Source organism: Marmota monax, unplaced genomic scaffold, assembly GCF_021218885.2.
Source record: "Marmota monax isolate L192 unplaced genomic scaffold, Marmota_monax_Labrador192_F-V1.1 WCK01_AAM20220418_F8-fsc00038, whole genome shotgun sequence".
Taxonomy (NCBI): Eukaryota; Metazoa; Chordata; class Mammalia; order Rodentia; family Sciuridae; genus Marmota; species Marmota monax.
Genome location: NW_026692498.1, coordinates 2,745,425 through 2,773,268, shown reverse-complemented (window position 1 = coordinate 2,773,268; position 27,844 = coordinate 2,745,425). Strand labels below are relative to the sequence as shown.

The 27,844-nt window shown below is 60.8% G+C and overlaps 1 protein-coding gene and 1 long non-coding RNA gene across 6 annotated transcripts in view; one reads left to right on the top strand and one right to left on the bottom strand.

Moving 5' to 3' along the window:
• Slc22a18 (solute carrier family 22 member 18) overlaps positions 1 to 15,532 on the bottom strand; it is a 24,240-nt gene extending 8,708 nt beyond the window's left edge. The window contains exons 1-5 of one of the 4 annotated variants that reach the window (XM_046444881.2): positions 15,446 to 15,532; positions 11,994 to 12,274; positions 8,637 to 8,734; positions 7,748 to 7,908; positions 7,397 to 7,529 (exon numbers count right to left, since the gene is read on the bottom strand). In XM_046444881.2, the coding sequence (XP_046300837.1) occupies positions 7,397 to 7,529; positions 7,748 to 7,908; positions 8,637 to 8,734; positions 11,994 to 12,137 (536 nt within the window). In that variant the 5' untranslated portion in view covers positions 12,138 to 12,274; positions 15,446 to 15,532. Of the gene's footprint in view, positions 1 to 7,396; positions 7,530 to 7,747; positions 7,909 to 8,636; positions 8,735 to 11,993; positions 12,275 to 12,790; positions 12,925 to 13,006; positions 13,150 to 15,445 lie in introns of those variants that run through there. The other 3 variants (XM_046444880.2, XM_046444878.2, XM_046444879.2) reach the window with 3 other exon arrangements.
• Positions 11,741 to 27,844, top strand: LOC124092929 (uncharacterized). 2 transcript variants are annotated; one of them, XR_006851742.2, is made up of 4 exons: positions 11,742 to 12,024; positions 25,337 to 25,475; positions 26,119 to 26,289; positions 27,527 to 27,844. It is a non-coding gene; the product is annotated as an uncharacterized LOC124092929 (long non-coding RNA). The 2 variants fall into 2 exon arrangements; XR_006851741.2 differs by having other exon boundaries at positions 11,741 to 12,024; positions 25,337 to 26,289; positions 27,527 to 27,835.

The window sequence follows — 27,844 nt, the reverse complement described above, 5'->3', positions numbered from 1 at the left end:
GGCTCGGACGTCACTGTCGGGGACTGGCCAGGCAGGGACAAAACCTGCTTTCTTTGCCAGATGCCCCGGAAGCGTCCAGGGCAGAGGCGGCCCCTCAGATGGTTATTTTGGGAAGCTGGTGACAAGTGAGGGTGGGTGGCAGGGGGCCAAGTCCCTACTTCTCATGTCTTGGTGTCCCTTGAGTGATGGCCAGCAAGCCAAAGGCCAGGGCTTTCTTGGAGATAGAGGGCCTGGTGCTGGGAGACCTGGGTGGGCCCTGGGGGGACTCAGGCCCCCAAGTCCCCCAGAGCCCCTGCGGGCCGCTGTCCGGGGAGCCCGAGGAGGGCCATTCTTTTCCCGACTCAGAGCTCCCTCCGACTTCCCAGAGCAAAACGCCTGAAAGGGGCTGGGGATGTGGCTCCAGCGGTAGCGCGCTCGCCTGGCATGCGTGCGGCCCGGGTTCCATCCTCAGCACCACATACCAACAAAGATGTTGTGTCGGCCGAAAACTAAAAAATAAATATTAAAAATTCTCTCTCCCTCCCTCCCTCTCTCACTCTATCTTTAAAAAAACCTCCTAAAAGGAGACTGGAAGTGACAGGGCATTTGGCGGGCAGCCTGCCCGGGGCCCTCTGCGTGCTGCTTCTCCACCAGGAAGCACCTTCCAGCTCTGCACCTCGCCAGACACTGTGGCCTTGTCCCAGGGGCCTGCGGGCCACGCACCCCAGCACACGGCCCTCCCCCGGATCTGCCCGGGGCAGGTGGCCCAGGAGGGCGCTGGGCTGCGCTTGGCCCCACTGGCTTGGTCCACTCTGTTCTGGTGCTGGGATGGAACCCAGGCCTAGCGCATGCCAGGCAACCGCTCTACCACTGAGCACACCCCAGCCTCGTGATTTCTCATTTTGAGACAGGGTCTCCCTAAGTTGCCGAGGCTGAGCCTGAACTTGAAGTTTTCCTGCCTCAGTCTCTCAAGTCTCTGGGATTACAGGCCTGCACCACCACATGTGGTCATTCTATGATTTTTTTTTTTTAATGTATAAACTGAGCCAAGGTTGTGTGACCCATTGGGGCCTCGCCTTCTACAAGGGCGGGTGTCCTCCAGCCCTGACCCGGGGATCAGGGAAGTCCCCCACCTTAGCCACGCACTCCAAGCTTAGCTGTAATACATCAGCTCCGTCCTCTGCTGGTCTGGCTGGCCCTAGCCCCATGCACCCTGCCACCTGAGCACAGGGTGGCCACATGTGAACAGGGGGTGCAGCTGTGACCCACTGGGGCCTCGCCTTCCACAGGGGGCAGCCTGGACTTGGCCTGGGGGCCACAGTCTGCCAATGCCCATTCCACGTAGCTGCTTCCTAGATCATTGGGTTGTCTAGCCCCCCTCTTCTGGGTGAATACAGGAACAGGAGGCTGATGACAGGTGTATTGGAAGGGCAATGGGCAGGCCTCGGTGATCTGGCTACCCAGTCCTTCCCTGGCTACCTTGCTGGGTGACCTCATTCCATCAGGGGCACAATAGGGCTGTCCTGGAAGCCATTCCATCCCCCATGCTGCCTGCCAGCCACCCGAGAGGCCTCTGGCACCCGCAGCCACACCTCAGGCAAACAGCAGCAGCCACGGGCCTTTCATCCTTATCTCCAGGGCCAGAGTTTGCCAACTTCATCAGGAGCGGGCGGCCTGGGCCCGCCTCCCCCATTCAGGCTCTGCCCCTTCCGTCCCTCTGCCCGACTCTGGGAGCCTGCCTGGGAGGGAAGACAGCAGCTCACCAAGCCGGTGCCCCTGCCAACTGGCCCTGGGCTCCAACAGGACCCCTGCTGCCCGCTGTGGCTCAGGCCCTGCTGTGCACCCCACTCCACGTGCCGCTCAGGGTCCCTGCTGTGCACCTGCCTCATGTCCCAGGCTGGAGTCAGCTGGGACCCAAATTCTTATGGCACCTGTCTTGAAAGGAGCAGAGACAGGGGGTCCAGAGAGCCCTGGGGCCCAGGGCGAAGCCCCTTCCCCACCGGCCCTCACCCTATGGTGCTGTCGCAACCAGGCCATCCTGCAGGGTCACTTCTGACACACACTCTGGCTTCCAGGGACCCAGAAAGAGGTCCGAGCCCTCTCTGGCCCGACACTCCAGGCCTGCTCCCTCCACCCCTCAGGCCTCCAGCCACCCACCAGAGCTTCCTGCCCAGGGCCCTTCCGCCATCTTCCTTCCTCTGTGCCTCCTCCTCTCAGGTGGCCCCCGCAGCTGGTCCCTTTTGGCCTCTCCTGCCCTGTCCCTGTGCTTTCAGCACTCAGGACACCAGGTCCTTCTGTCCTTCCCCGCGGGCCTGGTTCCCTCCTGGCCATCAGCAGCGTTGCCCAGGTGAGCTGTGGGTCTGCCGCCGCCTGCTGTGCCGGAGTCACTCCTGTCTCCGCTGTCCCAGCGGCCTGGACGGCTACCCATGAACCTCCAGGGACACCGGTCAGCAGGGTAGGGGCCCCCGCTCCCTCGCCCACACCCAGGTCCCAGGGGCCACTCAGGTGTGAGAAAATGTGTGCTGAGTCACCCGGAGGCCTCCATGGGTACAGCTCAGGGCTAGGATCACACCAGCCACTTGGTGCTCATCTCGGGGCAGCCTGACCTTCAGAGCTGTGCAGCGTCCGCGGAGCGTCCAGCACTGGGATTCCTGCTAGCCCAGTGGTGTGTGTTCAAACCTGACTGCTTCTAGGTGGGCAGAGCCCTCTGGGGGCTGAGGCAGGAGTCCTGGGCTGTGACTCACTGTGTGGCCCTCACTGACCGAGTGTCCTTCCTGGAGGCAAGGGCGGGTGTCCTCCAGCCCTGACCTGGGGATCAGGGAAGTCCCCCACCTTAGCCACGCACTCCAAGCTTACTGTAATACATCAGCTCCGTCCTCCGCTGGTCTGGCTGGCCCTAGCCCCATGCACCCTGCTGCCTGAGCACAGGGTGGCCACATGTGAACAGGCAGGTGCAGCTGTGACCCACTGGGGCCTCGCCTTCCACAGGGGGCAGCCTGGACTTGGCCTGGGGGCTGCAGTCTGCCAATGCCCCTTCCACGTAGCTGCTTCCTAGATCAAGAGCTTCATGGCCAGGCCCTCTTCCCTGCCCCTCAGCACTGAACAGGAACTTCTGAGAGTGCCTCAAGCCCAACACGTCCTACACTGGACTCCCAGTCTCCCTGCTCCATCTCCTTCCGGTTGCTCAGGCCAGACGGGGGTCTTCCCAGACAGCCCACACCCACCCTCAGCAGACCCTTTTGGCTCTATCTTCAACTGGGCCCGGGGCTGACCTCTGCTCAGGCTGCACTGACCCCTTCTCGGCTCACCCACCTCTCAGCCCGTAGCCTCAACAACACCCCCAGCAGCACCCACCTGCCCTGAGGTCCACCCCACATCAACAGGGATCTTCCAGCCAACATCACTGGGTCCCTCGGCCCTGTGCTTGGCGCTGGTGGCCCCCTGGGACATTCAGGCAAAGGCAGAATCCTCGCTGCCCTCCCCCTCCCTCTGGCCTTTGTCCCTCCCCTGCTTGGCTCCAGTCACCCTGGCCCCTTGCTTCTTCTGCCCGCAGGGCTGCATCCCAGCTGCCAGGACCCCATGTCTCATGTGCTGCCGCCTGGCGGGTGGCCACCTGCACACCGGGCAGCTCCACGCTGTGGCCCAGGGCCTGCCTGGACTGGAGGCAGGCACACAGCAGGCTCCATGAACCTGTGCTGGGTCCCGGAGGCCTGTGGGCCGTCCCCAGGCAGGGACTCAAGGCCATGAGTCACAGAACCACATCCACCTGCTGGTGTGCTGGCTCTGGGTTCAGTCCCCGCCCCCCCACCTCCGGGCAGCCTGGCCTCCCAACCCTGAGCTCAAGGCTGAGCCCAAACCAGTTAAACCGGTGCCTGCTCCCACAGGCCCCATGCCAGGGCCACTTCCTCCTCCCTCTGTGTCTGGGCGGCAGGGAAGGGGCATGCCTGGGACCCTTCAGGGGCAGAAGGCACCCAGATGGGCAGCGAGATGGCAGCCAAGGGGTCTCCACATCCTACTTGGTTCTATCAGGGGGAGGGGAGGACAGGCTTGGTGTGGCTGTCAGTGACCCAGGGCAGGCTTCGGGGTTATGGGGTGGCCTGAAGGAGGGAGACAGCATCCAGGCCCTGCAGCCCACCTCCCCGGCCCCCAGGTGGGAATGGGACCACGTAACACCACTGGGAGACAAGGCCACCCACAGCTGTGTGGACCCTGGTGGACAGCGTGGCTCAGAGGACGGTTGGCCAGCCCCCTCTGGAAGGAACAAGAGCAGAGCTGAGAGTCAAGCCACCCTCTCTCCCTACTCTGGACAGCCAGCGCAGGGGGCTGGAGGGGCAGCTCTGGCCTGAGGGCCCCGCAGCACCCGGAGTCTCCAGTGTGGCATGAAGACTGTAGGTCCCCAAGTGCACTTTGCACACCCCCCAGCCCTGGGCCTTGGACCCCCCGCTCCTGGGCCTGTTTCCCCCCATCAAAGGAAGTGTGGAGGTTGACCTGGTTACAGATAAACGTCAGGTTATAAAGGGCCTCAGATCCTCAGCAAGCAAGGAGGCTGATGGAATGTTCTGGGAGTGGGGGCAAGAGTGGCAGCCATCTTGGGGAGCTGTGGGAAGTGAGCAGTGTCCTCTAGCTCAGGGGCTGGGATGCAGAAAGGACAGGTGAAAGAACAGGGAACGGATGGGGGGCCAGGCAGGTGAGGCGGCCGGCGGAGCCTGTGTGGGTGCACTTGCTCCCACACACCTTCAGCCCCGGTATTGCCCTGCACGTGGGGACCCCCTGAAGCACTCCTCAGCCAGTGCAGGCTGATGGGCCCACTTCACAGGTGAGAAAATCTGGCGAGGTAAGGGGCCCCTGCTGATGGCCCTGAGGTGACCCCACCTGTCTGGGCTGTGTCCCCGAGTGGGTGGCATCCCACAGGGCCCTCCTCCCAGCCCTGATACCTGCTTGGGTCCCCTCTGCATCCCCTCCATGCCTCTCCTCACCCTAGTTGCCCTGAGAGACTGGCCCTCAGAGGCAGCAGTGACCAGCTCCTGCCCCCCACTGGCTCCCCTCATGCCTGGCCCATACCTGCCTTCCTTCTGTGTCTTCCTGCTGCCCCACCAGGGCTGCCCTGCATGTGCACCCTGACCCCAGGCCCCAGGAAGACCCCCAGGAAGGCTACCCAGCCCCAGGTCAGCCAGCCCTTCCTGCTCCCTGTCCTGCTCCCCGGGGTCCTTCCCAGGGGTGCCTCCCCCCCTGAGCAGAGCCCACCTCGGCAGCCTTGGCCTCCTTTGGAAGTCAGAACTTGGGGCCCTTGTTGCTGCACAGAAGCACTCTGGCCACTACTGGGCCAGGGCTTCCTCGGCCACTGGCAGCCATGAGTGCCCCCTAAGCACCACCTGGCCCTCTGCTGTCTTCTTGTCCTACATGCCAAGTGCCAGAGGTGCGGACCCAGCGCCCTCATGTTGGAAGACAGCCCCTTCCCCTTCCCCGGCTGCACAGTCCCTCATCTGGCTGCCTAGGCCAGAGCTGCCTGAGGCCCAAGGCACCCAGCTAGAATAAGACTCAACCCCCACAGTGCTTCGGGCCGCCCGGGGCCAGCCCGAGTTAGGGCATAGCCTTGGCATTGTGTCTGCACCCTCCTCCCACCCATCACCAAAGCAGGCCAAAGCTGCCCTCTCCCTGTGGCCAACGGATGGTGCAGGAGCCACCTCCCACGCCTCTGTGTCCCTGCCGAGGGCTCACCACCACTCAGCTGTGTGGTCCAGCTGCCACTCTCCTCGGGCCTCTGGACCAAGGGCTCCTCACCTGCCTGCACCCAGCACCTCTGCACCTGCTGCTTGCCTGCACCTGCTCAGGTCTCTGCTCACAGGTCACCCCCTTGGAGAGTCCCTGGTGACCATCCATCTCTCTTATTCCTGGTCCTGGTTTATTCCTCTTTTCAGAGCTGGGGATGAAGCCCAAGGCCCACATGTGCTAGGCGAGGGCTCAGCCGCTGAGTCCCACCCAGCCTTGGTTTCTTCCTTTCTATACCACATGGTGCTACCTGACCTAGAACACCATGGACATGAGGGACTTGGCCTGTCTTGCTCCCCAATGCGTCCCAGCACCTGGAATCACAGGGGCACTTATTAGGTGTCCAATAAACATCAGGGAGTAAACAGACTCAGGCTCTGACGGAACACGGGGAGGACTCCCAGGGCCTGAACAAGCCCCGGGGCCATACCTAGAGCCCTTCCTGCAAAAGGGACCAGCCGGCTGCTGCCCCAGTCCTGGGGCTCGATCATTACCTTGCTGTCTCTACCACTGCCTGGGCTTGTTTGGGAGCACGTGGGATCCCTGGGCAGTGCCTGGCCTGGGGAAACCAAGGATCCCAAGTCCAGGGCGTGGCGCCGCTCACCCAAGTTTGGAAAAACTGGAGGTGACCTAGTGCCTGCCCCACAGCTTAGGGGTCTGCCACCAGGAAGGCTCCGTCCCAGGAGAGCCAGGGTGGCCCCTGCAGGCCTGTGGAGGGTGGGTGGGCCACCTGCTGGCCTGGAGGCTCCTCTGGCCAGGGAGCAGGTAGAAGCCTCCACCCCTGCTGGGTGGAGCCCCGAACCCAGCACCACCCAGACCCAAACCGGTGGCTTGGCCAGGATGGAAACTGGCTTGAGGGCTGCAGGAGTTGGGGGGAAGGAGGAATGGGTGGGGCTGCAGGGGGAGCCTCTCCAGGTCCAGGTGTGCTAGACAAGGTCAAGCTCTGGTCCCAAGAGGCCCACCAAGGGCTGTGGGTGTCGATGGCCTGTCCACAGCACTGCAGGGGGCCAGGCAGACCTGGCAGGAACTCATGCCACAGATGCTGAGCCCTGAGCACTGGCACTGAGCAGACTGAATGGTGCAGGACAGGGCCTAGGAGGGCCTGTGTGCACAGATGGGGTGGGGACAGAGGCCTTGACATGAATTCCTTTAAGCTCCTCACAAGCCTGTGAGCCGCTGCCAGGATTCAGTTCTAGAGGAGGGGAAACTGAGGCACGCAAAGGCTGGCAGCAGACCAGGGTTCCTCCTGCCTCCGAGCCCCATTTCCCACACCCACTCAAAGGGGCCCCTGCCACAGTCCCCTCCTTGGGGATGGCCACCCTCAGAGCCTCCTGAGACCGACTGGAAAGGGATTCTTCCCGGCTGAAAGTTCCTAAGACTGAGGAGGCAGAAGTGCCCAGTCCACAGAGGGGCCAGATGTGTCTCCCCTGTCCTCCCGTCTCTTGGTGGCCAGGGCCTCCCTGGACGGTGTCTTTAGGGACTGGGCGGCACCGGAGGGAGGCTTCCGCGCGGGGCGACGGCGCCCCCTGGCGGCCACGCCGCATCAGGACGCCCCAACCCGCGGCGAGGGAGGCAGGGAAGCCGCGGCCCTCGGAAGTGGCGGGCGGAGCCCGGGGCACCAACCCAGCGCTTCCCGCCCGTCACTCACCCGCACGCGGAGTTCAGGGTCCCGCCGAGCAGGGAGCCGAGGATGACGCCGACGCCGAAGCACAGCCCCAGCCGGCCCAGGGCCGCGGGCCGCTCGGCCGGCGCAGACAGGTCGGTGACCACCATCTGGGCGGCTGCGGGAGAGCGCGGCTGAGCGGGGTGCTGCGCCCTGCCCCCCAGGCCACGCTCCCAGGACCCCTCCGCTCGGTCCGCCCCACCCCTCCACCCCGGGCCGGCCCCGGTCACACTCCCACCGTCCCCTCCTCCCGGATCTACCCCCCGGGCCACACGCCCACGTCCCCGATGTGCCCCCAAGCCACGCCCCCACGTCACCCTCGGCGCGGGTCCCTACCGGGCAGCGTGTGCATGAAGGCTCCAGGCAGGCGGGAGGCGAAGAGCAGGAGGACGCCGGGCAGGGCTGGGCTGCAGGCGGCCGCCAGGAGCAGGTACAGAGCCGAGGCCGCCAGGAAGGACAGCGAGAGCGCCGCGCGCGCCCCGTGCTGGTCTGCGAACCTGCGCGGGGCGGGTCAGAGGCGGGCGCTGGGTGGCGGGGAAGGCTTGCCCCGGGGGATGCAGGCCTCCTCCTGGGCAGGCCTGGGACCTCCTGGGCCTCAGTTTTCCCATCGTCCCAGTGGGACTGTGCAGGTCTGGCTGCAGTGAGAGGGTGGGGTAGGAGTGGGGGCATGTCTGGCCCAGGGGGACAGTGACCCCCTGGGAAAGTGGTGGAACCTACAGGCTGTACAGAATGCGGCTGTTTGCCTGGGTGGGTGTCCCTTCTTTCTGCCTAAAGTTGCTCCCTCTGGCCACCTGTGCTGCTCGGGCCCACTGTTCTGTGCCACTGTCACCAAGACAGCTGTGTGTGTGTGTTTGCTGTCCCAGCCTAGTGTTCCTCTAACATCCTGACCCGGGGGCTCAGGGTACCCAGGGCCATGTGTCCCTGCAGCTCCTGCCTGCTAAGATTGATGGTGGGACTCCCAGCTCACTGCACACGGCATGGACAGACACGATACCCTCAATAATTAAATCTTCCTTCTGGACATAAGTGGATGTCACAGGTGGGGCCCCTGGGAACCTACAAGGGACCGTAGCACCTCAGCACCTGAGTTTGCTTCTCTGTGAAAAATGGTGATGCCACATTTCATGGCCCAGTGTGAGCTCAAGGGACCTGGCAGGACTCAGTTCATGGCCTCCGAGGAGAGGGCCTGGGTGAAGGGACACAGGCATCCCCCTCTTCTCTGTACCTGCCAAACACCGGCCCGCCCAGCAGCTGAAGCACCCCGAAGGTCGTCTGCAGGTAGCCAAAGGCGACGGAATCCAGGCCCAGGCTCCGGGACAAATACTGAAACACAGTTGGGGCCCCATGGGAAGGACTTGGAGTCCTGGGCCTTTGGATGGGCAGGGGATGAAGGACGAGCCTGGGTTGGGTGGGAGGAAGCTGGAGGTGACCCTGCCCGCCCTCCCCAGGTGGGATCTGAGTGGCCCTCAGGATGCAGGCCCAGTGAAGGCGCTGCTGGCCCTCCTTCCCCTCTGCAGGACACACTTCAGGTGGGGCATGGACAGGCACCTGCTGTTTGCTTCACCCAAGGCTCTGTGGAGTCACATTGTCCTGCCAAGAGTGTCCCAAGCATCTTAATGACACAGGAGGTGGTGTGCTGCCCAGTAAGGCACAGTGTGCTCTGTGAGGCTCTCAGTCCTCAGCCCCTCGGGGAGGATGCCCTTGGGGGAGGAACAGGGCATGGGAGCGCCCCTCCAGAGCACCCGAGGAGTCCCTGGGACCCCAGACCCGCCTGCCCTAATTCTCTGACTTTAAGACCCCCTCCCTCCCTGGGTTCCGCCCCGTCCTCCAGAATGATGGCTGAATTCATGTTGGGGCCCTAATCCTGGCACTTCAGAATGTGACCTTATTTGGAGGCAGTCGAGTTCAAATGAGGACATCAGGGTGGGCCCTAGTTCCGCTGACTGCTGCCCTGTCAGCAGGGTCTTGTGGACACAGACACACAGGGATGACCACATGAAATACATGAAGAGGGACGCACAGCCTGGAGGGGCAGCTGCAGCCAGGCCCTGGGAGGGCCAGGGGGACCTGGCCTTGCTGACCCCTTGACCTCAGACTTGCGGCCTCCAAAGGCCAGTACCCTGCCTCTCCTGCCTCAAACCCTGGACGTCCCCTGAAGCCCCTGTGGGGCATCACAGGCTGCTTGAGTGCCCCACACTCCGGATGGCGAGGGCTGAACTGCCCTCTACCCGATGTCTCCGTGAGCTTGATGGACAGTCCCCCCACCGCCTCTGGCCCTGCGGCCTTCCACCTGCTCCTCCTCCTCTCACCCCTGCCTCCTGCTCCCCCCAGAGTGCTGCTCCCTTGGCCCCTCCTCTGCTGTCTGAAACCACCTCAGTGCAACCCGTGCGAAGCTGGCTCCTCTTGTAGCTGCCCCCTCTCCCCTCTCCATTGCCGACGCCTCCATCCTCCCGAGGGCTCAGGCCCAAGCTCTCAGTGCCATTCGTGACTCCCCTTCTCTCAGAAACCTCCTATATCCAGTCCATCAGTGGGAGATCCAGATCCACACTCCCCCACAGCCATCCCTGAGTCCTCAGAGTATCTCCTGGACATGGCCCTCCCTGGCCTTGCCGTCTGTCCACTCCTCTCCAGATGCAGGAATCTCACCACTGCCCCAGGGCCTTTGCACTGGCTGTGCCTCACCTGCTTCCTTTGAGCCTAAGCATCAATGCTGTCTTCTCAGTGAAGTCTTCCTGGCCCCCAAACTGCCACATGTCCTCAGGTTCTGTCTCTCCAGCATGCTACCACTTGTTCCCTACTGCACCACTGAATTTGACGTTTGCTGTGATGGACGCACACAGTGTGCCCCCAGCTCCCGGATGGGAATGTGGTCTTTTGGCTCTGCTGTCCAGTTCAGGAAGAGGGGCTGCTCGTGGGTGCTCAACACAGACTTGGCTGGACAACTGTCCTCCCGTGAGAGGAGAGCTCTAGGAGGCTGGCAGGTGCCCTGCTGTGTGGGCTGTTCTGGGGGCTCACAGGCTCACTCCTGTTCCTTGAAGCAGCCTTGCTAGTAAGGGGCAGCCACCATCTCTTTAGAACCTGCCCAGGCTGCCCTGCTGCTGGGTGGGGCTCGGGGCTGGACCCAGGTCATCCGCAGGGCGTGAGCTGGGCTCAGGAGGCCTGGTGGGAGGGGTCCTCGGAGTGCCCCCCATGCCCAGAATAGCGACACGGGCCAATCAACGCTCACTCCCACCCAGACCCCCAGGCCTGGAGGGAGGGCAAGGTGCAGGAACGCTCTGGGCCCCGGTGGGCCTCCCGGGGGTAGAGGCTCTGGGGCGGCCCTGACTCAGCCTGGCTTTTTGGTGATATGTAACTTTGTTCCAAAGAGTCCCTGAGCCTCTTTGGGGACACCATGAGTGGGGAATTGGCCTCAGTCACGACCACTGTGGGCCCTAGGACCTCATTTCTGCCCAGCCTGGGGCCAACAGCACACTGGGTGGGCCCTGACCTGAGCCCAGCACGGAGCCAACCAGCACCTTGCTTCAGGGAGCCAGGCCTCGAGAGTCTCCATGGGAACTTGTGACTGTGTGTGTTTCGTAGGGGACTGAACCCACGGCACACTGAGCTACGCCCTGCAGCCCTGTTTACTTTTTTTTAATTTTCGGACAGGACCTCGCTAAGTTGCTGATGCTGGCCTTGAACTTGCAATCCTCCTGCCTCATCTTCCCGAGTAGCTGGGATCACAGGCGTGCACTACCAAGCCCAGCTTTATCTGCCTTTAAGAACTGCAGTTCACAGCATCTAGGGGACCCAATCCCCTCTTTCAAACAGAAACTGACCATCACCGAGACGGAGAAGAGCCCGGAGGGTCTCTGGGTTCTCCCAAACTCCCTGGGCGCTGTTGCCCATGGAAGATGTGACCCTGTGGGCTGCCTCCATAGGGTTTGTCGAATGAATAAACAAGAGTGAAAAGTGGGAATGAAGAGAAGGTGGGAGGGGGGTGGCACCTGGCAGCCAATAGTGACGGCGTAGCCACCTGCCATGAGCCAGGCTGAGTTGAGGAAACCAGCCCTGGCAATCGCCACCCTCACATTCTGGTCGGGGAGAAAAACAAACGGCAAAAATGTCCAGTAAGTGGGACAGGAAACATGGAGCAGGACAGAGCCTGCTGGGAACATGACAGTAAGGTGCAGGCCGCTGTGGGGACCTTTCTGAGGGGGTGACCTACCCAGAGGCCTGCACTACCAGGACATGGGCTGAGTAGGCGTCAGGCAGGGGATGGACAGGGCAAAGGCCCCAGGTGGGGGGCAGCAGGCACAGGGCTGGGACAGTCACGTGCAGGGCGTGCTGCCGGGAGGGCAGTGGGGGTGGCTCCCTGAGGCTCTGTCCAGGGCTGCTGCAGCAGGCAGACAGCACAGCACATGCTGATGGGGGTCACCAGGAGCAGTTCCTGGGCCCCTCACTTTATTCAGCTCATGTGGCAAGGGGTCCCCAGTGGGAGGAGCCTGGCAGCATCAAGCACCACCTGGGCTCCCTGCTACCACCCACCTGGATGGCAGGCGGGGCAGTGAGGGACCTCTGGCCTGCTGGGGGCATTACTCACTGGCAGGATGGAGAACTGCATGAAGAGGCAGGTAAGCTCCAGGGCGGCCAGCACGTAGGTGAGTGGAACTACCCAGGGCAGACCCAGAGTGTCCTTCTTGCTGGGGGATCGGCCTTGGCCCCTGGGGGCCGCGGCTCCCTGCATCCTGGGCTGGCGCTGTAGGGAGGCCAGGGAGGGATCCAACAGGACGCTGGCAGAGCCTTGGGAGCGGTCAAGGGGCAAAAGTCCGGTTGCTCCGGGTGCGGGTGCTGAGTCACCAGGCTGGAGGCGGGCAGAACAGCCTAGGGGAGAGGACAAGAGGACAGCGCTGCAGACTGCAGACCACAGACTCCCACCCTGGGCCCTCCAGCCACCTGACCTTGGAGAGCCAGTCGGGTTTCCCTCCTCCACACATCTGAAAACTCCCGGTCTCCAGCACGGGCCTCCACAGGAGGGAAGACAAGGGTGACCCCTGCCCTGCAGCTGGGCCAGGCCCCAGGGGTTTAAAGGGAAATCGAGGCCCAGGGTGGTTGCTGACTGCTGCTCAGGCCGGGCTTCCTGTGGGCACGGGGCTGGCTGTGCCAGAGGCCTCCCTAGGCCCACAGTGCCCTTCTTTGCCAGGGGCTCCAGCCAGAGCCCCGGGGACTTCTGGAATGGTTCTGGGTAGAAGCAAGGAGTCACGGCTCTGCCTTCCAGGCCCCCAGTAGGGCAGCTCTGTCTCACCTCCCACAGCAGGATGCTGTCCCCCCTCTCCTGACCCACCACCGGCGGGAAGGGGATTTTGTGGCCCACTGAGGTTTTTCCAAAGTTTTGCCAACCTATGCGACTAGAGTCGGGCCCTGGGCGGCCTTCCTCTTCAGACAGCCCAGGGCGGGGCGGCTGCGCCCGCTGCCCTGCCCATCCCGGGTGCCCGGGTCTGCGGGAGCCCGCCGCGCACTCGCACGCACGCACGTGTGGGCGCATCGCGGGCAGAGCCTCGACCTGGTGCGGGTTCGGGGCTCAGCACCTGTCCTCGCCCTAATGAGCTCGGGTACCTGCTCCGCCGGGTGAGCTCAGGCGCGGCCTGGGGGGATGAGTCCTCTCGGGGTGACCCGGACACCCACCCTTCCGGGGTGAGCCCTGGCCCGCCCTTTCGGGGTGACTTGGGACGGGCTCTTCCCGCCCCCGAGGCCTGGCCCACCTCCTCGCTCCGCCCCCAGGGAGCACTCGCCCCGCCCACCCGCCTAGCTCGTCCTGCGCTCCGGGCGCCCGCCCGCGGCCTCTGCGCGCTCATTGGCCCAGCGGAGGCCTGCCCACCGCCCCGCCCCGCCCGTCGGGCGTCGGGCTGCTGCGCGGGGTATTGCTGCTGATGGTGTCTAGCAGCTCTGTGTGTGTGAGCGTGAGTGTGAGTGTGTGTGTGTGTGTGTGTTCCCCCATCTCGGTGTTGGTGTGTGTGTGTGTGTGTTCCCCCCATCTCGGTGTTGGTGTGTGTGTGTGTGTGTGTGTTCCCCCCATCTCGGTGTTGGTGTGTGTGTGTGTGTGTGTGTGTGTGCTTCCCCATCTCGGTATTGGGGTGTGTGTGTGTGTGTGTGTTTCCCCATCTCGGTATTGGTGTGTGTGTGTGTGTGTGTGAGTGTGTTCCACCATCTCGGTACTGGTGATGGAACCCAGGGCCTCACACATACTGGCCCACTTCCTGGGGGTTTCAGATGGCCCTGCCGGCAGGCCTCTGGTTATATGGCTCTGTCCCCTAACTGCTGCTTCTCATTGGACACTCCCATATCCGACCCACCCTGACCTGAGCTCCTTGTCCTCTGCAGCTTCCTGTTGGAGCTAAGGTTAAGGCATGCAGAGGGGACACTGGTTCTCACTTTTGGGCCCAGTGTGTGGCCCCTGCCTGGGTTGCAGGGCAGGAGGCAGGGCTAGTGTCCTGAAAGAGCATCCTGCTGGAATGAGCACCTTGGAAAGGTCAGTTCAGTGGCTCTCCCAGCGTCCTACACCTCCAGCTCTTTTTATGTTTTACCTTTTTTTGAGAAAGGGTCTTACTAAGCCTAGTTGGTCAGGGTCGCACAAAATGGCTTGTGATGATCCTTCTGCCTCAGCCTCCCCGGCCCCTGGGATTACAGGCTGGTAAATGCTGCATGGCTTGCAGCTTTTATCTAGCCCCGAGCCTTTGGCTGTGGGAGCGGGATCCCTGACCCCTGGAGTGGCAGCATAGGGTGTCCATTTCCAGGTGAGAAGGGGAAGCGTGGGGAGGGGAATGGGAATGGAGGAGGAACTTGGGACCAACAGGAAGAAGGGGTGGGGAGAAGCAAGGAGAGGGAAGAAAGGTCTAGTCTAGCCTGCCAGCTCCTGAGAGTCGGCTGGAGCCCCAGAGGAGGGGCAGGGAAGGGAGCAATCTGTGAACAGTTCTGAGCTCCTCCCTAGCAGCCCCTTACCCCCAGGCCAGGAGGCTGCTGGGAGCTACTGAGATGCTATGTTTCTCCATGTCAGCTCTCCTGTCATGTCCCTATCACTGGCCGGGCCACGGAGATGCATGGCACCTGGGTACGGTAGCTTTGTGGCCCACACTGAGTGCCTTAGGAGTCTGCAGGAGCATGTACTGCCTGAGCACTTGTCCCCGGTGCCACACACCCTCAGTGCTCTCCGGCTAGTTGGTGATTGCTGGGTGAGCAGGTGCTCACTCAGGACCCTGGCTCCACTCTCCTGTTCTGCAACCCAGGCAAGGGCCAGGCCACAGGCCTAAATGTCAGAACCAGTGTCCCCTCGGCACATTTTAACTTCAGCTCAAGCAGAATGCTGCAGCAGATAGAGGAGCTGGCATCAGGATGGGGTGGACATGGAGGATCCCCTCAGGTTGCCCAGTGAGAGCAGGCCACAGAACTGACAGTTGGGGCAGAGACACATAGCCTGAGGCCTGCTGGCAGGGCCATTTGAAGTCCCCAGGAAGTGGGGTGGCGCCTACTGCTCTGTGGTTGGTGCATGCACTGTGCCGAGGGAGATTCCAGGGCCAACAGTGCTGATGGGGGAAAGCGTTGGCATCTGGGGGCAAGTTCCAGGTCCTGTAGGCTCAGTTTCAGAAGCGGCACCTCTGGCCTCCGTGGGGACACTAGGAGGATGGCTTCAGCCAGGGCCAGGAGCCTGGGCAGCCAGCATTTCCTGGAAGGGTGCACAGGAAGGCTGGCCTGGGAAGAGTGGGGGCTGGGTCTAGGAATCTCAGGGGACTCAGATTGAGGAGCCCTAGAGGGCTGGTGTGCAGATGGTCTGTCCTCTGTGGGTGAGGGCGAGGCACTGTCCCCAAGAGGTGCCAGACTCCCCATCAGACTCTGGGACCTATCCGCCTCTCACAGATCTGGCCAGAGGTGGGCCAATGTCAGCTCGCCCAGGGGCCTGGGGCTGAGGTGGGAGGTGAGCCTCTGAAACTGCCCAGAGGCAGGTCGTGAGAACGAGGGTCCCCTGGAGCTGGTGGGTGCCAGGAAGGGGCTTCTACTCACCACTCTTCCTCCTGTGCCAGAGCGGGACCTGTGGTGGCAGGGAACTGGTTGGGCACACTAGCTTTTGTTTTTGTCAAGAAGGGCTCAGTAGGGGTGGGACAGCTTCCTGGTTGCCAGGGAGTGTGGGAAAATTGCCCTTTGGGGTGGAAGAGGAAAGAGAAGCACTCAAAACGCTGGCCCCTTGGATCTCCTCCTCCAGAGGAAGAGATTCTGGTTGTAGGCCAATGGGACCAACATGCACCTGGCCACTCAACAGACACTTTCCCAGGTGAGACCTGGTGACAGTTCTGCCAGGAGACTGTCTAGGCTGGCTGCAAGCAGGACTTCATTGATCTGGGGTGGGTGAGGAAAAGGCTGGGGGGGGATGCCCATCAGGGGCCTTAGGGAAGCACGGATCTGGTGTGTGCAGGGATAGCCTTCCAGGCAGCGGGGACAGTGAGACAAAAGCTGAGAGCTGAGCCCAGGCTTGGTGTTCAGGAAACCAAGAACACTCGATAGGCCTGCGGCATCAGATTCGCAGTGGGGTGGGGGTGCAGAAACCCATTCTGGAGGGCAGGAATGTGGTCAGATGTCCTGAGAAGAACTGCTGTGTGCTGGGGGCTGGATCCCTGAGAACCTGCAGACGAGGGGAGCCCCAGCCTGCACTGCTGCCTGGACCATGAGTGGCCATGAGCTGTAGTACAGGGACCTGAGCACTGCTATGTGCAGGCTGTGTCCCAGGCATGGCTACTCTTTGTAGCATGCGCTACTGTGGTGTGTGTAGGGAGCAGGTAACACACCTGAGAGGGTTGTGGGCCCGACTCACTGGCGTGGAACGCTTTGGCTTCTGCTCTGTATGCAGTGGTTCTGACCCGCCTTGTGTTCTAGGACGATCTCTGGCTGGCATGCTGATGAGGGACTGGGGCAGAGTGGCCAGCATGGGGGGGGCGGTCTGCACAGAAGTGGGTTTCTATACCCCTCTGGAGGGAAGAGCCAGGTGGGTAGGTTGGGCTCAGAGAACTGACCTAGGCCTGTGCCCTGTGGGAATTGCTGGTGTCAGCGAAACGGGGCACTGGGGAGAGCTGGCCTCCCAAGGAGGACCAGGGCTCAGTGCCCTGCATCAGGCAGGAGCCTGTGGGCCACAGAGCATTGCGGGGTGCTGTTTGGGACCGTGGGCTGAGCCGGCATATAATCTGGAGAGTCTTCTGCATCGAAAAGGTATTTAGAGCCCTGACCCTGGATAGGGTAACCCAGAGTGGACAGGGATTGGGAGGGGCATCAGGGCCAAGGCTGGGCCCCTCGCTAGAATGGGGACCCCAGGGACTAACTAGGAGGAAAAATGGGAGTGGGAGGCTGAGGGCTGTCCATCCAGTCTGGCCAGTGGAGGTCTCTGGAAGGAACACTGTTGGCAGGGGCTGGAGCCACGGGGACCGGCTGAGTCAGGGCTGCAAACCTGATCTGAAGTTTTTTTCCCAGAGTATCCAAGAAATGGGACGGTGGCGGGGTGGGGAAATGAGATAGAGAAAACTTTTGTTAAACATTTTAAGATATTTAAGAAATGTGATACCACACAGGAAGGAAGATGGAAGACAACCTGAGGGAACTGTCTGGCCCAAGGGGCAGCCGACAATGGAGTCCTGGAGATGGGCATGCCCCCCCCCCGCCCCCCGCCCGGAGGCCTTCTCCTCACCCACCCCAGATCAATGAAGTTCCCTGGAGCACCCCGGGGTTTGGGATGAGCCCCATGGAAGGTGCTGGGCTTCCAGTTACGCCTCCTATTATCCCAGAGGACTCACCTCAGTGTCACTTCTTTAGGGAATCCAACAGAGTTCTGGCTGGGGTGGGACCAGAACCTGGGAAATGTCTAATATGGGTCCGGGTGGTACCAGCCCTGAAGAATTCACCGCTCTACACCTGGCCACCAGCCGATCATGCACTTCCGGTCCCAGTGAGGTGCATTTTCAGGCCTTGGCCAGCAGGGGGAGCCCCAGCAAGGCCCTGTCACTAGCCTCCTGGTCAGGGTGGAATTTAGTGGCTGTCCTTGGAGCCACCCTAGTCTAGTAAGGGGCATGGGGGCTTGGCCTTGGTTCCTTGCTACATCTTGGAGGCTGTAAGCTGAGTCTGGGGGTTGGGTTCAAAGGTCCCTCACACCTACCTGTCCTTTGGTCACTAGAGGGGGTGGAGAGGCTGCCCTGGGGATAGAGACTGAAGACTTTGAGAAGGAAGGGGCAGGGCTGAATCTTTGAGCCAAGGGTTGGGTTTCTGCTCACCCTGAGGATGGGCAAGTCGACTTGAGGACTTTGAGCCACAGCCTGGCCATGTCCTTGGGGGAGGTTCTGCTCCCCAAATGGGCTTCTCCACCAGGGCTGGTCTGTGTCCAGTGATCCTGGGCCAGACCTGAATGCCAGCCTTCAGATACAGGGAGGACAGCGGCCTGCCATGGGCTCCTGGGGCAGAGCCCTGGGCACTGGGGCGGGCAGACATCCTGACCTCATCCGATTAACTCCTCCGTAGACCAGGACCAGGACCCACAGGGGGACATGGCTCAGCATGGCCACACTGAAGAGTGCTGAGGCCTCGATGGGGAACATATGCTGAAGGCCGTGCAGCCATGTCCACGGTGAGGGCCTGAAGACGGCAGACCTCAGGGGTTTCAAGTGACAGCTGAGTGCAGGCTAGAGGAGCCGCTGTCCCCTGTCTCCCACCACAGGCTGAGTGACCAGAGACCAGAGCTGGATCTGGACCCAGCCCTGGGGCAGCTCTGTTCTGCTCTCTTTCCCCCAGACAGAGGAGTTTCTGGAATGTGGGACTTCCCATGCTAATGTGGGGACAGTCGTGGACAGACCTGGAACTCTGGTCAACCTCCTCTCCCAGAGCCCTGGAGGCCCCCACTGGCCTGAGGCCTGCCCAGCCCAGAGAACATCTCAGGGAGCCTGGGAGTTGGTTCCCTTGTGGCAGCCCCCCGACATCTCCATGAGGACAAGGAGCCCTCTGCTCCAGGAACCCCTGTCCTGGGTCTTAGGTACAGCTGCTCAGCTCAGGGCCACCAGGGCCAGGGCTGCTCCCCCCCGCCACTGGCTTTTTTTGGTAGTTGTACATAGACAGAATGCCTTTACTTGTCGATTTATATGTGGTGCTAAGGATTGAACCCAGTGCTTCACGTGTGTAGGCAAGTGCTCTGCCACTGAGCCCCAGCCTCAGCCCCCTCTGGCTTTTGAACACTCCAAGACAGCCTGAGACATGACCCTGGCCTCTAGCCCTGCCCAAGGTGCAAGAGCGCTGCACCTCTGAAGGCGTCTGTGCCCTTGTCCCCTTGCCTGGAACTTTCCTCTTGCCTGCTGGGGTCAGCCCAAGTGGTCCCTGAACATCCTCCTGGTCCCTTGTCATATTAGGCAGCTGGCTCCCTCTGCTCCCTCTGGCCTTCACAGAAGCCCTGGAGGGCACAGTTGCCCCTGGGGCCCCTGAGAGATGCTTGCTGAGTGGATGGATAGAGATAGGAGCCAAGTCCCTAAGACCAGGCCCATTGGACATGCGCAGACAAGGGGCTGCTGTAGCCACCCAGAACCAGGCCTGGCACAGCGCAGGATGCCACAGCTTGTGTCCACATAGAGGTAAGACCCAGCACCTGCTTGGATCACAACCTGACGTTACCGAGACAGGGTAGTGGAAGGGGTGCAGCAGGGGTCCCACTCTTTTTTAAAAATTTTATTATATTTATTGTGGAAAGAACCTGATTATCACAAGCTAATGCTATTGAATTCAGTCTTTTTTTTTTTTTTTTTTTAGGGAGAGAGAGAGAAAGAGAGAGAGAATTTTTTTAAATATTTATTTTTTAGTTTTTCGGCGGACACAACATTTTGTTAGCATGTGGTGCTGAGGATGGAACCCGGGCCGCACGCATGCCAGACGAGCGCGCTACCGCTTGAGCCACATCCCCAGTCCAAATTCAGTCTTTTTATTGCAAAAAAAAAAAAAAATACAGATCACGTCTCATTCAACTTTTTTTATTATGACATGCCATTGTTTCATACCGAGAACCATAAATTTTTGAAATATAATTGCAAATAACAAAACATTTGGAGTTTGGAAAAATAATTATTCATTAGCATGCATATTTACAAGTCCATTAATTAGATTCTCATTTTCAAAGTTTTATAAAACTCCTTTAGAAATTATGGAGCATAAATATGGAACAAAGGGGCAAGAGACTTTCCACTAAAAGGTGAATTGTAAGCTAGAAACAAGCACAAATATTTTGTGACAAACATGGAGGGTAAATACTTGGGAATGACATTGGGCAAAATATATCATTATGTTGTGTGTGTGTATGCATGTGGGAAAACTCCTATTATGTGCAATGACTATGCAACTTTAAAAATATGGAATATCACCTTATATACATTCAAACAATGTATAATAATGGCATCTTCAACAAGATTCTCCTGAAAAACAAAACTAATAATATGTAGTGGGGGATGTAAGAAAAAGAGAGAGAAAAGAGGGTATTTTAAGTAATTGGCTCACACAATATAGAGGGGCTGGCACTTTTGAAATCTGCACTGCAGGATGGCCGGCAGCAGATCCAAGGAAGAGTTGATGTTTCAAGTCTAGAGGTGCAGACAGAATACCATCTACCTGGGGGACTTCATTCTTCTATCTTAAGGTCTTCAACTGATTGCAAGAGTCTCAGACTGCTTAGCTGGCATATGATTGCAGCAAGAGTACTGTTGGTTACACATTCAAGTTCACTGGTGATTCCTTCTGACAGAGCTCCCTGGCACAAGTGCCAGGGTTCAATGTTCCTCTTCACTAAAGGCATGGCTCACAATCGGTCCATGGTCCCACCGCCGGCGCCGGAGCTGCGCTTCGAGCTCCATCGTGCCACTTCCTGCAACACACCACCGGGGGTCCCACTCTTTAAAACCCTAGGAGTGGGCTGGGGACACAGCTCAGTTGGTAGAGTGCTTGCCTCACAGGCACAAGGCCCTGGTTCCATCCCCAGCAGCACAGAACAAACAAACACAAAATGACCCCAGGAGCCAGCTTTATGCAGGGTTTTTTTTTTTTTTAATAATTTAAAAAATTTGTTTTAATTGTTACACATGACAGTAGAATGCACTTTGATACATCATATATAATGGAGTATAATTTCCCATTCTTCTGGTTGTACATGGAGTAGGATCCCATGGATGTGCAGTTACACATGCAAGAGGGTGACAGTGTCCGCTTCATTCTGCCTTCCTGCTTGCTCTGCCTCCCCCCCCCCCCCCCCCCCCCCCCCCCCGCCGCATGGGAAGACCCTCGAGTCTCCCCCGGCCCCTGTGAGTTAGCACCCGCATGTCAGAGAGAACATTCTGTGTCAGGTTTGTACTTGCCACAGAGCCAGGCGTAGGTGCAGGGCCCTGCAGTTGGCCCCTCTGGGCTGGCATCCCACTGACTGCCAGGCCTGGGCAAGGCTCTGGTCCTGTCCAACCTGGTCTTCCCATCTGTGACATGGGACAGCACTGCTCCCTGCGTCCTCGGGTGCTTGTGAGGACTAAATCAGATACTTTGCACCTGAAGAGCCCAGGAGGCTGCTGCCCGGCACAGAGGGTATGGCACCAGCAGCAGCTGGATGTGACCAGCATCCAGGGACCGGGACATCACAGGTGGCCTGCCCAGGGCAGCATCAGGAGGAAGAGGCCTGCCTGCACTCGGAGGGGGCCTGAATGCAGACCACCCACCAGAGACACTCAGGCAGTCTCCCGGGGACCCCTGGATTCTGGGCCTCTGGGTTTGACCAGGCGTTGAGTGCAGGAAAATGTGTGACCCCGTAAGTGTCTGTTGGTGTCTGAGTCATCCCCAGGACTAGGCCAATGTCCAGTTTGTGCTGATACAGTGGGTGGTGGTGGCCCTTGGTCAGTGTCCTGCCCACCTCTAGGCTGGAGGGGAGATGGATGAGGAGGAAAGTCATTGGACACCCTTGGGGAGGACTGCGGCACCCGACACAAACCAGCTACTCGGTCCCCAAGCCTCAGGGGGGAAGCAGAGGCACAGAGAGGTTAAGCAGCAGCCAGCAAGAGGCAGCAGCTCCGTCCAGCCCCACAGCGCCCAGGTGTGCCCTTGCCAGGCAGTGAGTCCTGCTCCCCTCCCGGGCAGGTGCCCTAAAGTGTTTCTGACACCTTTCTGGAGGGGTCAGTCCCTGGGCTGGAGCCCTGTCCCTCCCTGGCCCCTGCACCCTCTCCAGCACCATCCTGCCCTGCTCACTCTCTGGGCACCTGTGTTGGCAAGCCTGGGGCCCTCACTGCCCCTGGGAGCCCATGCATGGCCACCTCCTCAGCAGGGGGTGCTGCCTGGCAGGGCCTGCGTCTGTCCCGAAGGCCACTGGAACCTTACTGTTGGGCTCTGTACCTGAAGGTGTGTGAGTGTGTGTCCCCACATGGTCACCCAGACTCTGGGACGGTGACAGCCAGGGCCAGGCGGGCGAAGGTGAGCAGAGGCCCAGGTCTCCTCCGAGCGCCTGGTGGTGGCCTGGGGGCCTTGGGAAGCAGCTGTGGCGAGGGAAGCAGGGCAGAGGGCACGGGAGGCAGGACGGCTGTGGGGACAGGGCAGGAAGAGGAAGAGGAGGGCCTGGGAGGAGGGAAGGAAGGAGAGGAGAGCTGAGGGCTCCGAGGGAAAGCAGGGGAGGGTGGCCGGCGGTGGGGCTGCTTTTGGTTTTCCTCCTGTTTGGGTGTGGGTCCCTCTCAGGTGTTAGTGCTGCTCTCTGTCTCCTCCCCCCCCCCCTCCACGCTCCTTAGCTTCCTGCCTGCCCTCTGGGACAGGAGGTGTGAGCGACAGCCCCCCCGCACCTAATGTGCTGTGGCTTTTTAAAAATGAGGCTTTAGTCCTCTGCAGCCCCGACTGGACACGCTGGGCAGAATCCCATCCTAGACTCAAGGGGATTCAAGGTCACAGGGAGCAAGGCCCCTGTCAAGTCACCCACAGGTGTGAGGCACAAGGGAGCTGGGCAGGGTGTCCCCAGTGGGGCCAGCTGCTGTGTTCCTACTGCCATTCCGTTTCAGAACACCAGGTGGCAGCAGGTGTCCAGTTTTGGCCCTTAGGGCTACAGGCTCTGCAGCAGGAGGCCTTAAGGCAGGCTCCCCTGCTAGCTGGGGTACAGAAGGGATGGGTGCCCCGTCTGCTGAGCACTCGACTGAGCAGTCCTTGGCCTGCTGCACGTCCAGAAGGACTGGCCAGGATGAAGCCAGTCCTGGGAGCGGGCCAGGACACTGCTACGGTCGCCTCCTGGGCTGGCAATCTGCTCTTCACCTTCAGGACTGGACTAGAGGAGGTGGGCGCAGCGCAAGGCAGGCGGGAATGATGGAGTGATGGGCCCCTCCCAGCACACAGGCAGCCGTCAAGGACCGCCTTCCTCATTCTCGCCCTCCTGTGGGACCCCGGACAGGTCACCCACCTCTCTGGCCTGTTTCCTGCACAGGGATGTGACAGGATTAAGCGAGGTTACACTAGAATAGGGGCTCAACGCTAGTCTAGAATAAAGCCCCCCAGGCCTAGGAAGCCCCCTTCACTTCTGAGGTCCTAACAGGGACTGGTGGTGGGGTCTTCTGCCCCATGATCCTCCGTAACTACTGCCTGGGCCTGGGCCGCCCCTCCCTGCATGGGCAGGTTGGGGTGGAGATGGGGCCCCTCAGGTGTCCTCCCCTCAGCCCTGCCAGGTCCTGGCCTCCTCTGGACACTGTGGTGTGGTATTGGAAGTAGAGGGGGAGGTGGGTAGCCGGGAAGGGCCTGGGGTCCTGCACCGTGTGGGCAGGAGATGCTGATTCTCCAGGGTCCCCACTAGCTCTGACAAGGACACGGGGGCACAGGGACAAGGGATCTGCTCGCACCCCATTTTGTTTTCTCTGGCAAAGTGAGCAGAGTGGGGGGACCCCTGCGGTCTGCGTCCTGCCCATGGGGTGGAGGGAACGCCTGGGGGTAGGGGTGCCCTTTGGACCTTCCCCAGCCCTGAGAGGGGTCTTCTGGGGCCTAGGATGACCTGAAGTCCTAGGGCTCAGGGACACTCGGTGCTGAAACCAGGAAGCCCCCTGCACGCCGGGGCCAGGAGCCCCTCCTCCATCCCCGGGGCGGCTGCCTGCGCGTGTTTGGGAGCGGCTCCTGTCCGCGGCTGTTCCATGTTGCCGCCGGTCCTCCCCGCGGGGCCAGCCCGGCCCCTCCCCCGCTCGCTGGGAAGCGAGGACCCCTGGCCCGGGACCCCAAGCACAAGGCAGCCCCTGTAATCGGAGCTCGTGCCGCATGTGGCCGCGTCACCGGAGGGAGGCCGGCACCTGCGGCGGACGTGCCTGGCAGCGGCCCCGAGAACAGCCCGTGCTGGGGGCGGGGCGAGCCGAGCGCGGGAACTGGTGCGGGAGGGACGTTTGCGCGGCGCCTGGCCTGGGCCCCCGCCAAGTGCGCGCCCGGCGCTGCCTGCTGCTGGGGGCCGGCGGGTTAATCTGTAACTCCCCACACCCCTGGGCCTCCGCGCCGGCCGACTCCCACCCGGGTTAGGAAGCAGAAGGTGCAGGCTCGGGGGGCAGAGAGGAGCCGGGCCTGATCCAGGCACAGGCTGCCGAGTGATGCAGCTTGAGGCCAAAGACGTGGTCCTTCCCGGGCCAGCCGACCCTGGACAGAGGCTACACTGTACTGTTGTCTACCCCTGGCTCCAGGGCTTGGATGGGGGCCTGTCAGCCGAGGTCTACCAGGACCCTTGCTCACAGAAGCCCAGGAGAGGGTCGCAGCACAGGGAAGGCAGGTCCCACCTCCAGTCGCAGCGCCGCCTCGAGATCTCAGGCAGTTAGCTTAATTTCCCTGCGCCTCTGTCTCCTCCTTTGCAGAACAGGTATGAAAAGGCCTTCCTCCTGTCCAGTAGTGGAAGGATTAAAGGGCCAAGGCAGGGTCCTGAGCGGGCACTGGATTGGGGCAGCTAGGGATTGCCTCATTTATCATGTGCCTCCAGCCTCCTCGGAAGGGCACCACCACCTGGGTAGGAGTCGTGGGCAGCCCCAGGGCACACTGTGCAGGACCCTTGGGGAACTGCAGGATGTCCGCCATTGGGCAGGTGCTTGGCCCCCCAGTGGGCTTGCAGAAGCAGTGGTGTGAGACGCCTCGTCCCCTGGCCTTCTCTCTTTTGCCTTGACCTGGCGCCTGCAGTCTTCAGCCTTCTGTGATGGATGGCTGACATGTGGCCAGTGGCTTGGTGGAAAATTCTTCAAGGCCTTAATTTATTTGAAAAGACAGCTCAGGGTCTCGGGATCCAGGGAACCAGCCTGAGGCAGGTTTGACCAAGGGTCAGAGAGGAGGGTGAAGTCCCAGCCCCATCCTTGGTCACCCCCTGGAAGGGCCCCCAGGCCAATTGCCCCATGTTTCCAGACTTTGGATTCCCTGAGGCTCTGGGACAGCCATCCCTCCCCTGGGAAGCCAGTTGCAGCACACATTCTTGGTGGGGTGTGTGATCATGCCAGGACATAGCCCACAGAGAAGGGGGACCCAGGGGCCAGGTGAGGTGCTGGTGCAGAGGCCGGACACCAGGGGGCAGCAGGAGGCCGCAGTACGGATCTTCTGGGTCTGCAGCTCTGCCGCTCAATGGCAGAAGAGTACGCTGAGAGCTTCTTGAAGCTGAAAGATGGGCCCACAACAGGGACTGACAGACATGGAGGTGTTGTAAGGACTGGCACGTGGGTGGCGCCTGGGGGAACTGAGCAGGTTTAACTGCCCCAGTCTCCCCTAAGAACCACACTCCAGGAGGGTGGGGTGGGGCTGGATCTGGGGCTGCATCTGGAGCTTGCCTGCACCACAGCCCAGGGATCAGGTCCAAGAGCCGGGAGAGAGAACTGGGCTGCCTGGGGGTGCCATGCCTTGACTGCCTGGGCTCTGGAGCAAGGTTTTACTTCTCCGCAGCTTGTCTCCCCAGCTGACCATGCCGCTGGAATGTATGCCTGCCCTGTGATGCCAGCCCAGAGACCAAAAGGCCTGACCCTCAGCAGCTGGAGATGCACTTGAAGTCTACTCCTCACTCCACCCCACCCCCACGCCCCAGGTAACGTGGGTGTGCCTACCGTGGCATCGATGGCCCGCCCCTCTAGGGGCTGCTCCGGAGCCTTGCAGCTGTCCCCAGGTCCCCATCTGGCCAGCAGAGGGGGCAGAAGGACTGCTCTGATATTCTGGACAGCCACACCTGGAAGCGAACCGATTCCTGGCCAAAATGGACACAGAGGACTGGGGACTGTGGTCTTTCCGGGGGCTCAGAGGAGAGCAAACAGCTGGGGTCATACGCTTGCTGCGTGGGATCTGGAGAGTCACAAGAGATGAACGGGCGTACTGCTTGGCAGGGGCCAGGCAGGGGACCCTAGAGCTCACCACTTTCTATAAGTGGAGTCCCACTCCTGTGTAAGCAGGATTCGGGGTACTAGAGTAGCCCAGGAAACCTGTCCAAGATGAGCACAGCCCACCTTCTGGTTCCAGCACCCCCACCCCCAACTTCAGCTTTCTGCAGCAACGGAGTACAAAGATTGTTCTTTTTGTTTCCTTTTTCCTTTGAATGTATTTTTAATTACAAAAATAGAACTTGATTGTTGTACACAGACAGATGTTCGCTCGCTTCCAGGCCCCTTGGGGTGGAGGGTTGGGCCTCCTCTTGATGCCCAGCCCCCCCTCCCCAGCTCCTGCATGTCTTTGTCCAGGTGAGCCCCTTCCTCGGGTGGAAGAAGGAACAGCTTTAACAAGCCTGTTGTTACCATCCTTGATGGAATTCAGAGTCACAGACTCTAGAAGAGACAGTCACCTCCCGTGCTGTAATGTGGCTGACAGAGGGGGAGTCCCGCAGCACCTGGTTTAACTCCATAATTAAACGGGTAAAGTAGAAAAATAAAAGTGGGAACTGAATGAAAACCAGAAAGCCAGGCAGCCCAGGGGTCCCAGCCTGCTCCTTCTCCTGGGGTACCTCCCCCAAAAGGTGGTGGAGTTGGGGTGATGGGAGCTGCACTGAACAGAGCACCACAAGGTCCGAGCAAGAGGGACGCACAAGATGACCCTGAGGAGCTCTTGGCACAGGCTGCAGGCTGGATGGGGTTCTCCAACCGGCCCTCCTTGACCGCTGACGCCCAGGCATTCAGACCTTTTAGGAGACCCTGGGGACAAGATGGTCACTAACCAGTGTGGCCTTGTGCCCAGGGTCTATAGGAAAGTCAGTCTCTGCAAAGGACTGAATAAGACCCTGCCTTCTACTGACCTCAGGCCACTTGATAGCAGCCCTGCTCCAGGGGTTCTGGGGTCCCTTGGTTAGCTTCTCTTTATTTCCTTAAAGATAAACACTTTTGACATCAATGCCTGTAGGGAATAAGAACTATAACATACAGAGAAAAATAAAGCAGTCCACACAAATCCCTGCCTTTGGTACTGCCATCCCAGCATGGTGTCACTCTGGGCACACGCCCTTGTCCTGTTCAGTTTGCTCCTGGCTTCAAAACTCAGAAGACCACTTGTGGCCACATCTTCATGTTGACGCAGCACCCCCTTCCCTGCAACCCATCTGACTCTGGAAGGGAGTCTGGTTCGGGTGGGTGAGCCTCACTTTCCCTCCCTCCCAGAGACCTCTCAGCCTGAAAGGGCTGAGAGCTCAGGGCTCTCTTGGGACCTCCAGTGGGGACCTGAAAGTTCTGGCTCCCCACCTGGGTTGCTCCTGGCTTGTGGAGTGAGGGAGTCCAGGCATTTCCTGGTCCATGCCCCACAGCCAGCTGGACAAAGGAAGGTGGCAGAAAATAATGGTCTTCCTTGGTGTCTTTTCTGGTGGGAGTGTGTGTGCGTGCCCCCAAAGGAGCTGTGTGGGAGAGGGGCACGGCCTTCAAAGGCTCTTCCAGGTGACCTCTGGAGGTCCTTCCTTTTCTCCTGTCCAAAAGCCTCCAGCGCAGGGCAGGCAGATCCTGGTCAGACCCAATCCCAAGGAGGCTGAGGAACGGGTCAGTGGTCAGTGACATGATGGGCACAGCCTGGTCCCATCTACTGGGCCCACATATCGGGCTCCAGACCCCACCTCGGAAGAGCCGGAGAACGACGGCAGGCTCTCAAGGTGTTCCCCACTTGGCCCTTCAGGAAGGGAACTGATTCCTGTCGTCGCCTTCCGCTCGAGGGCCTTGGGGCCAGCAGGTGTACTAGGATCCAGGTGCGCAGACCCCTCCCAAGCAGGCACAAATTCGAGCGCCAAAGACTGCCCAAGACCCCGTCCTGCTCCCGCCAGGGACGCACTGGCAGCGGCGGGTTGAAGCCCATCAGCTGGCACAGGAGGCTCAGTGGCGATCGCGGGCAGCAGGGGCCCGAGGGACCTGGCCGGACGCCGGGCCCGCGGGGGACGGTGCCCACCGCTTCGCCGAGGGGGCGCCCGCGCCGCCGCCCCACAACCCCCGCCCCACA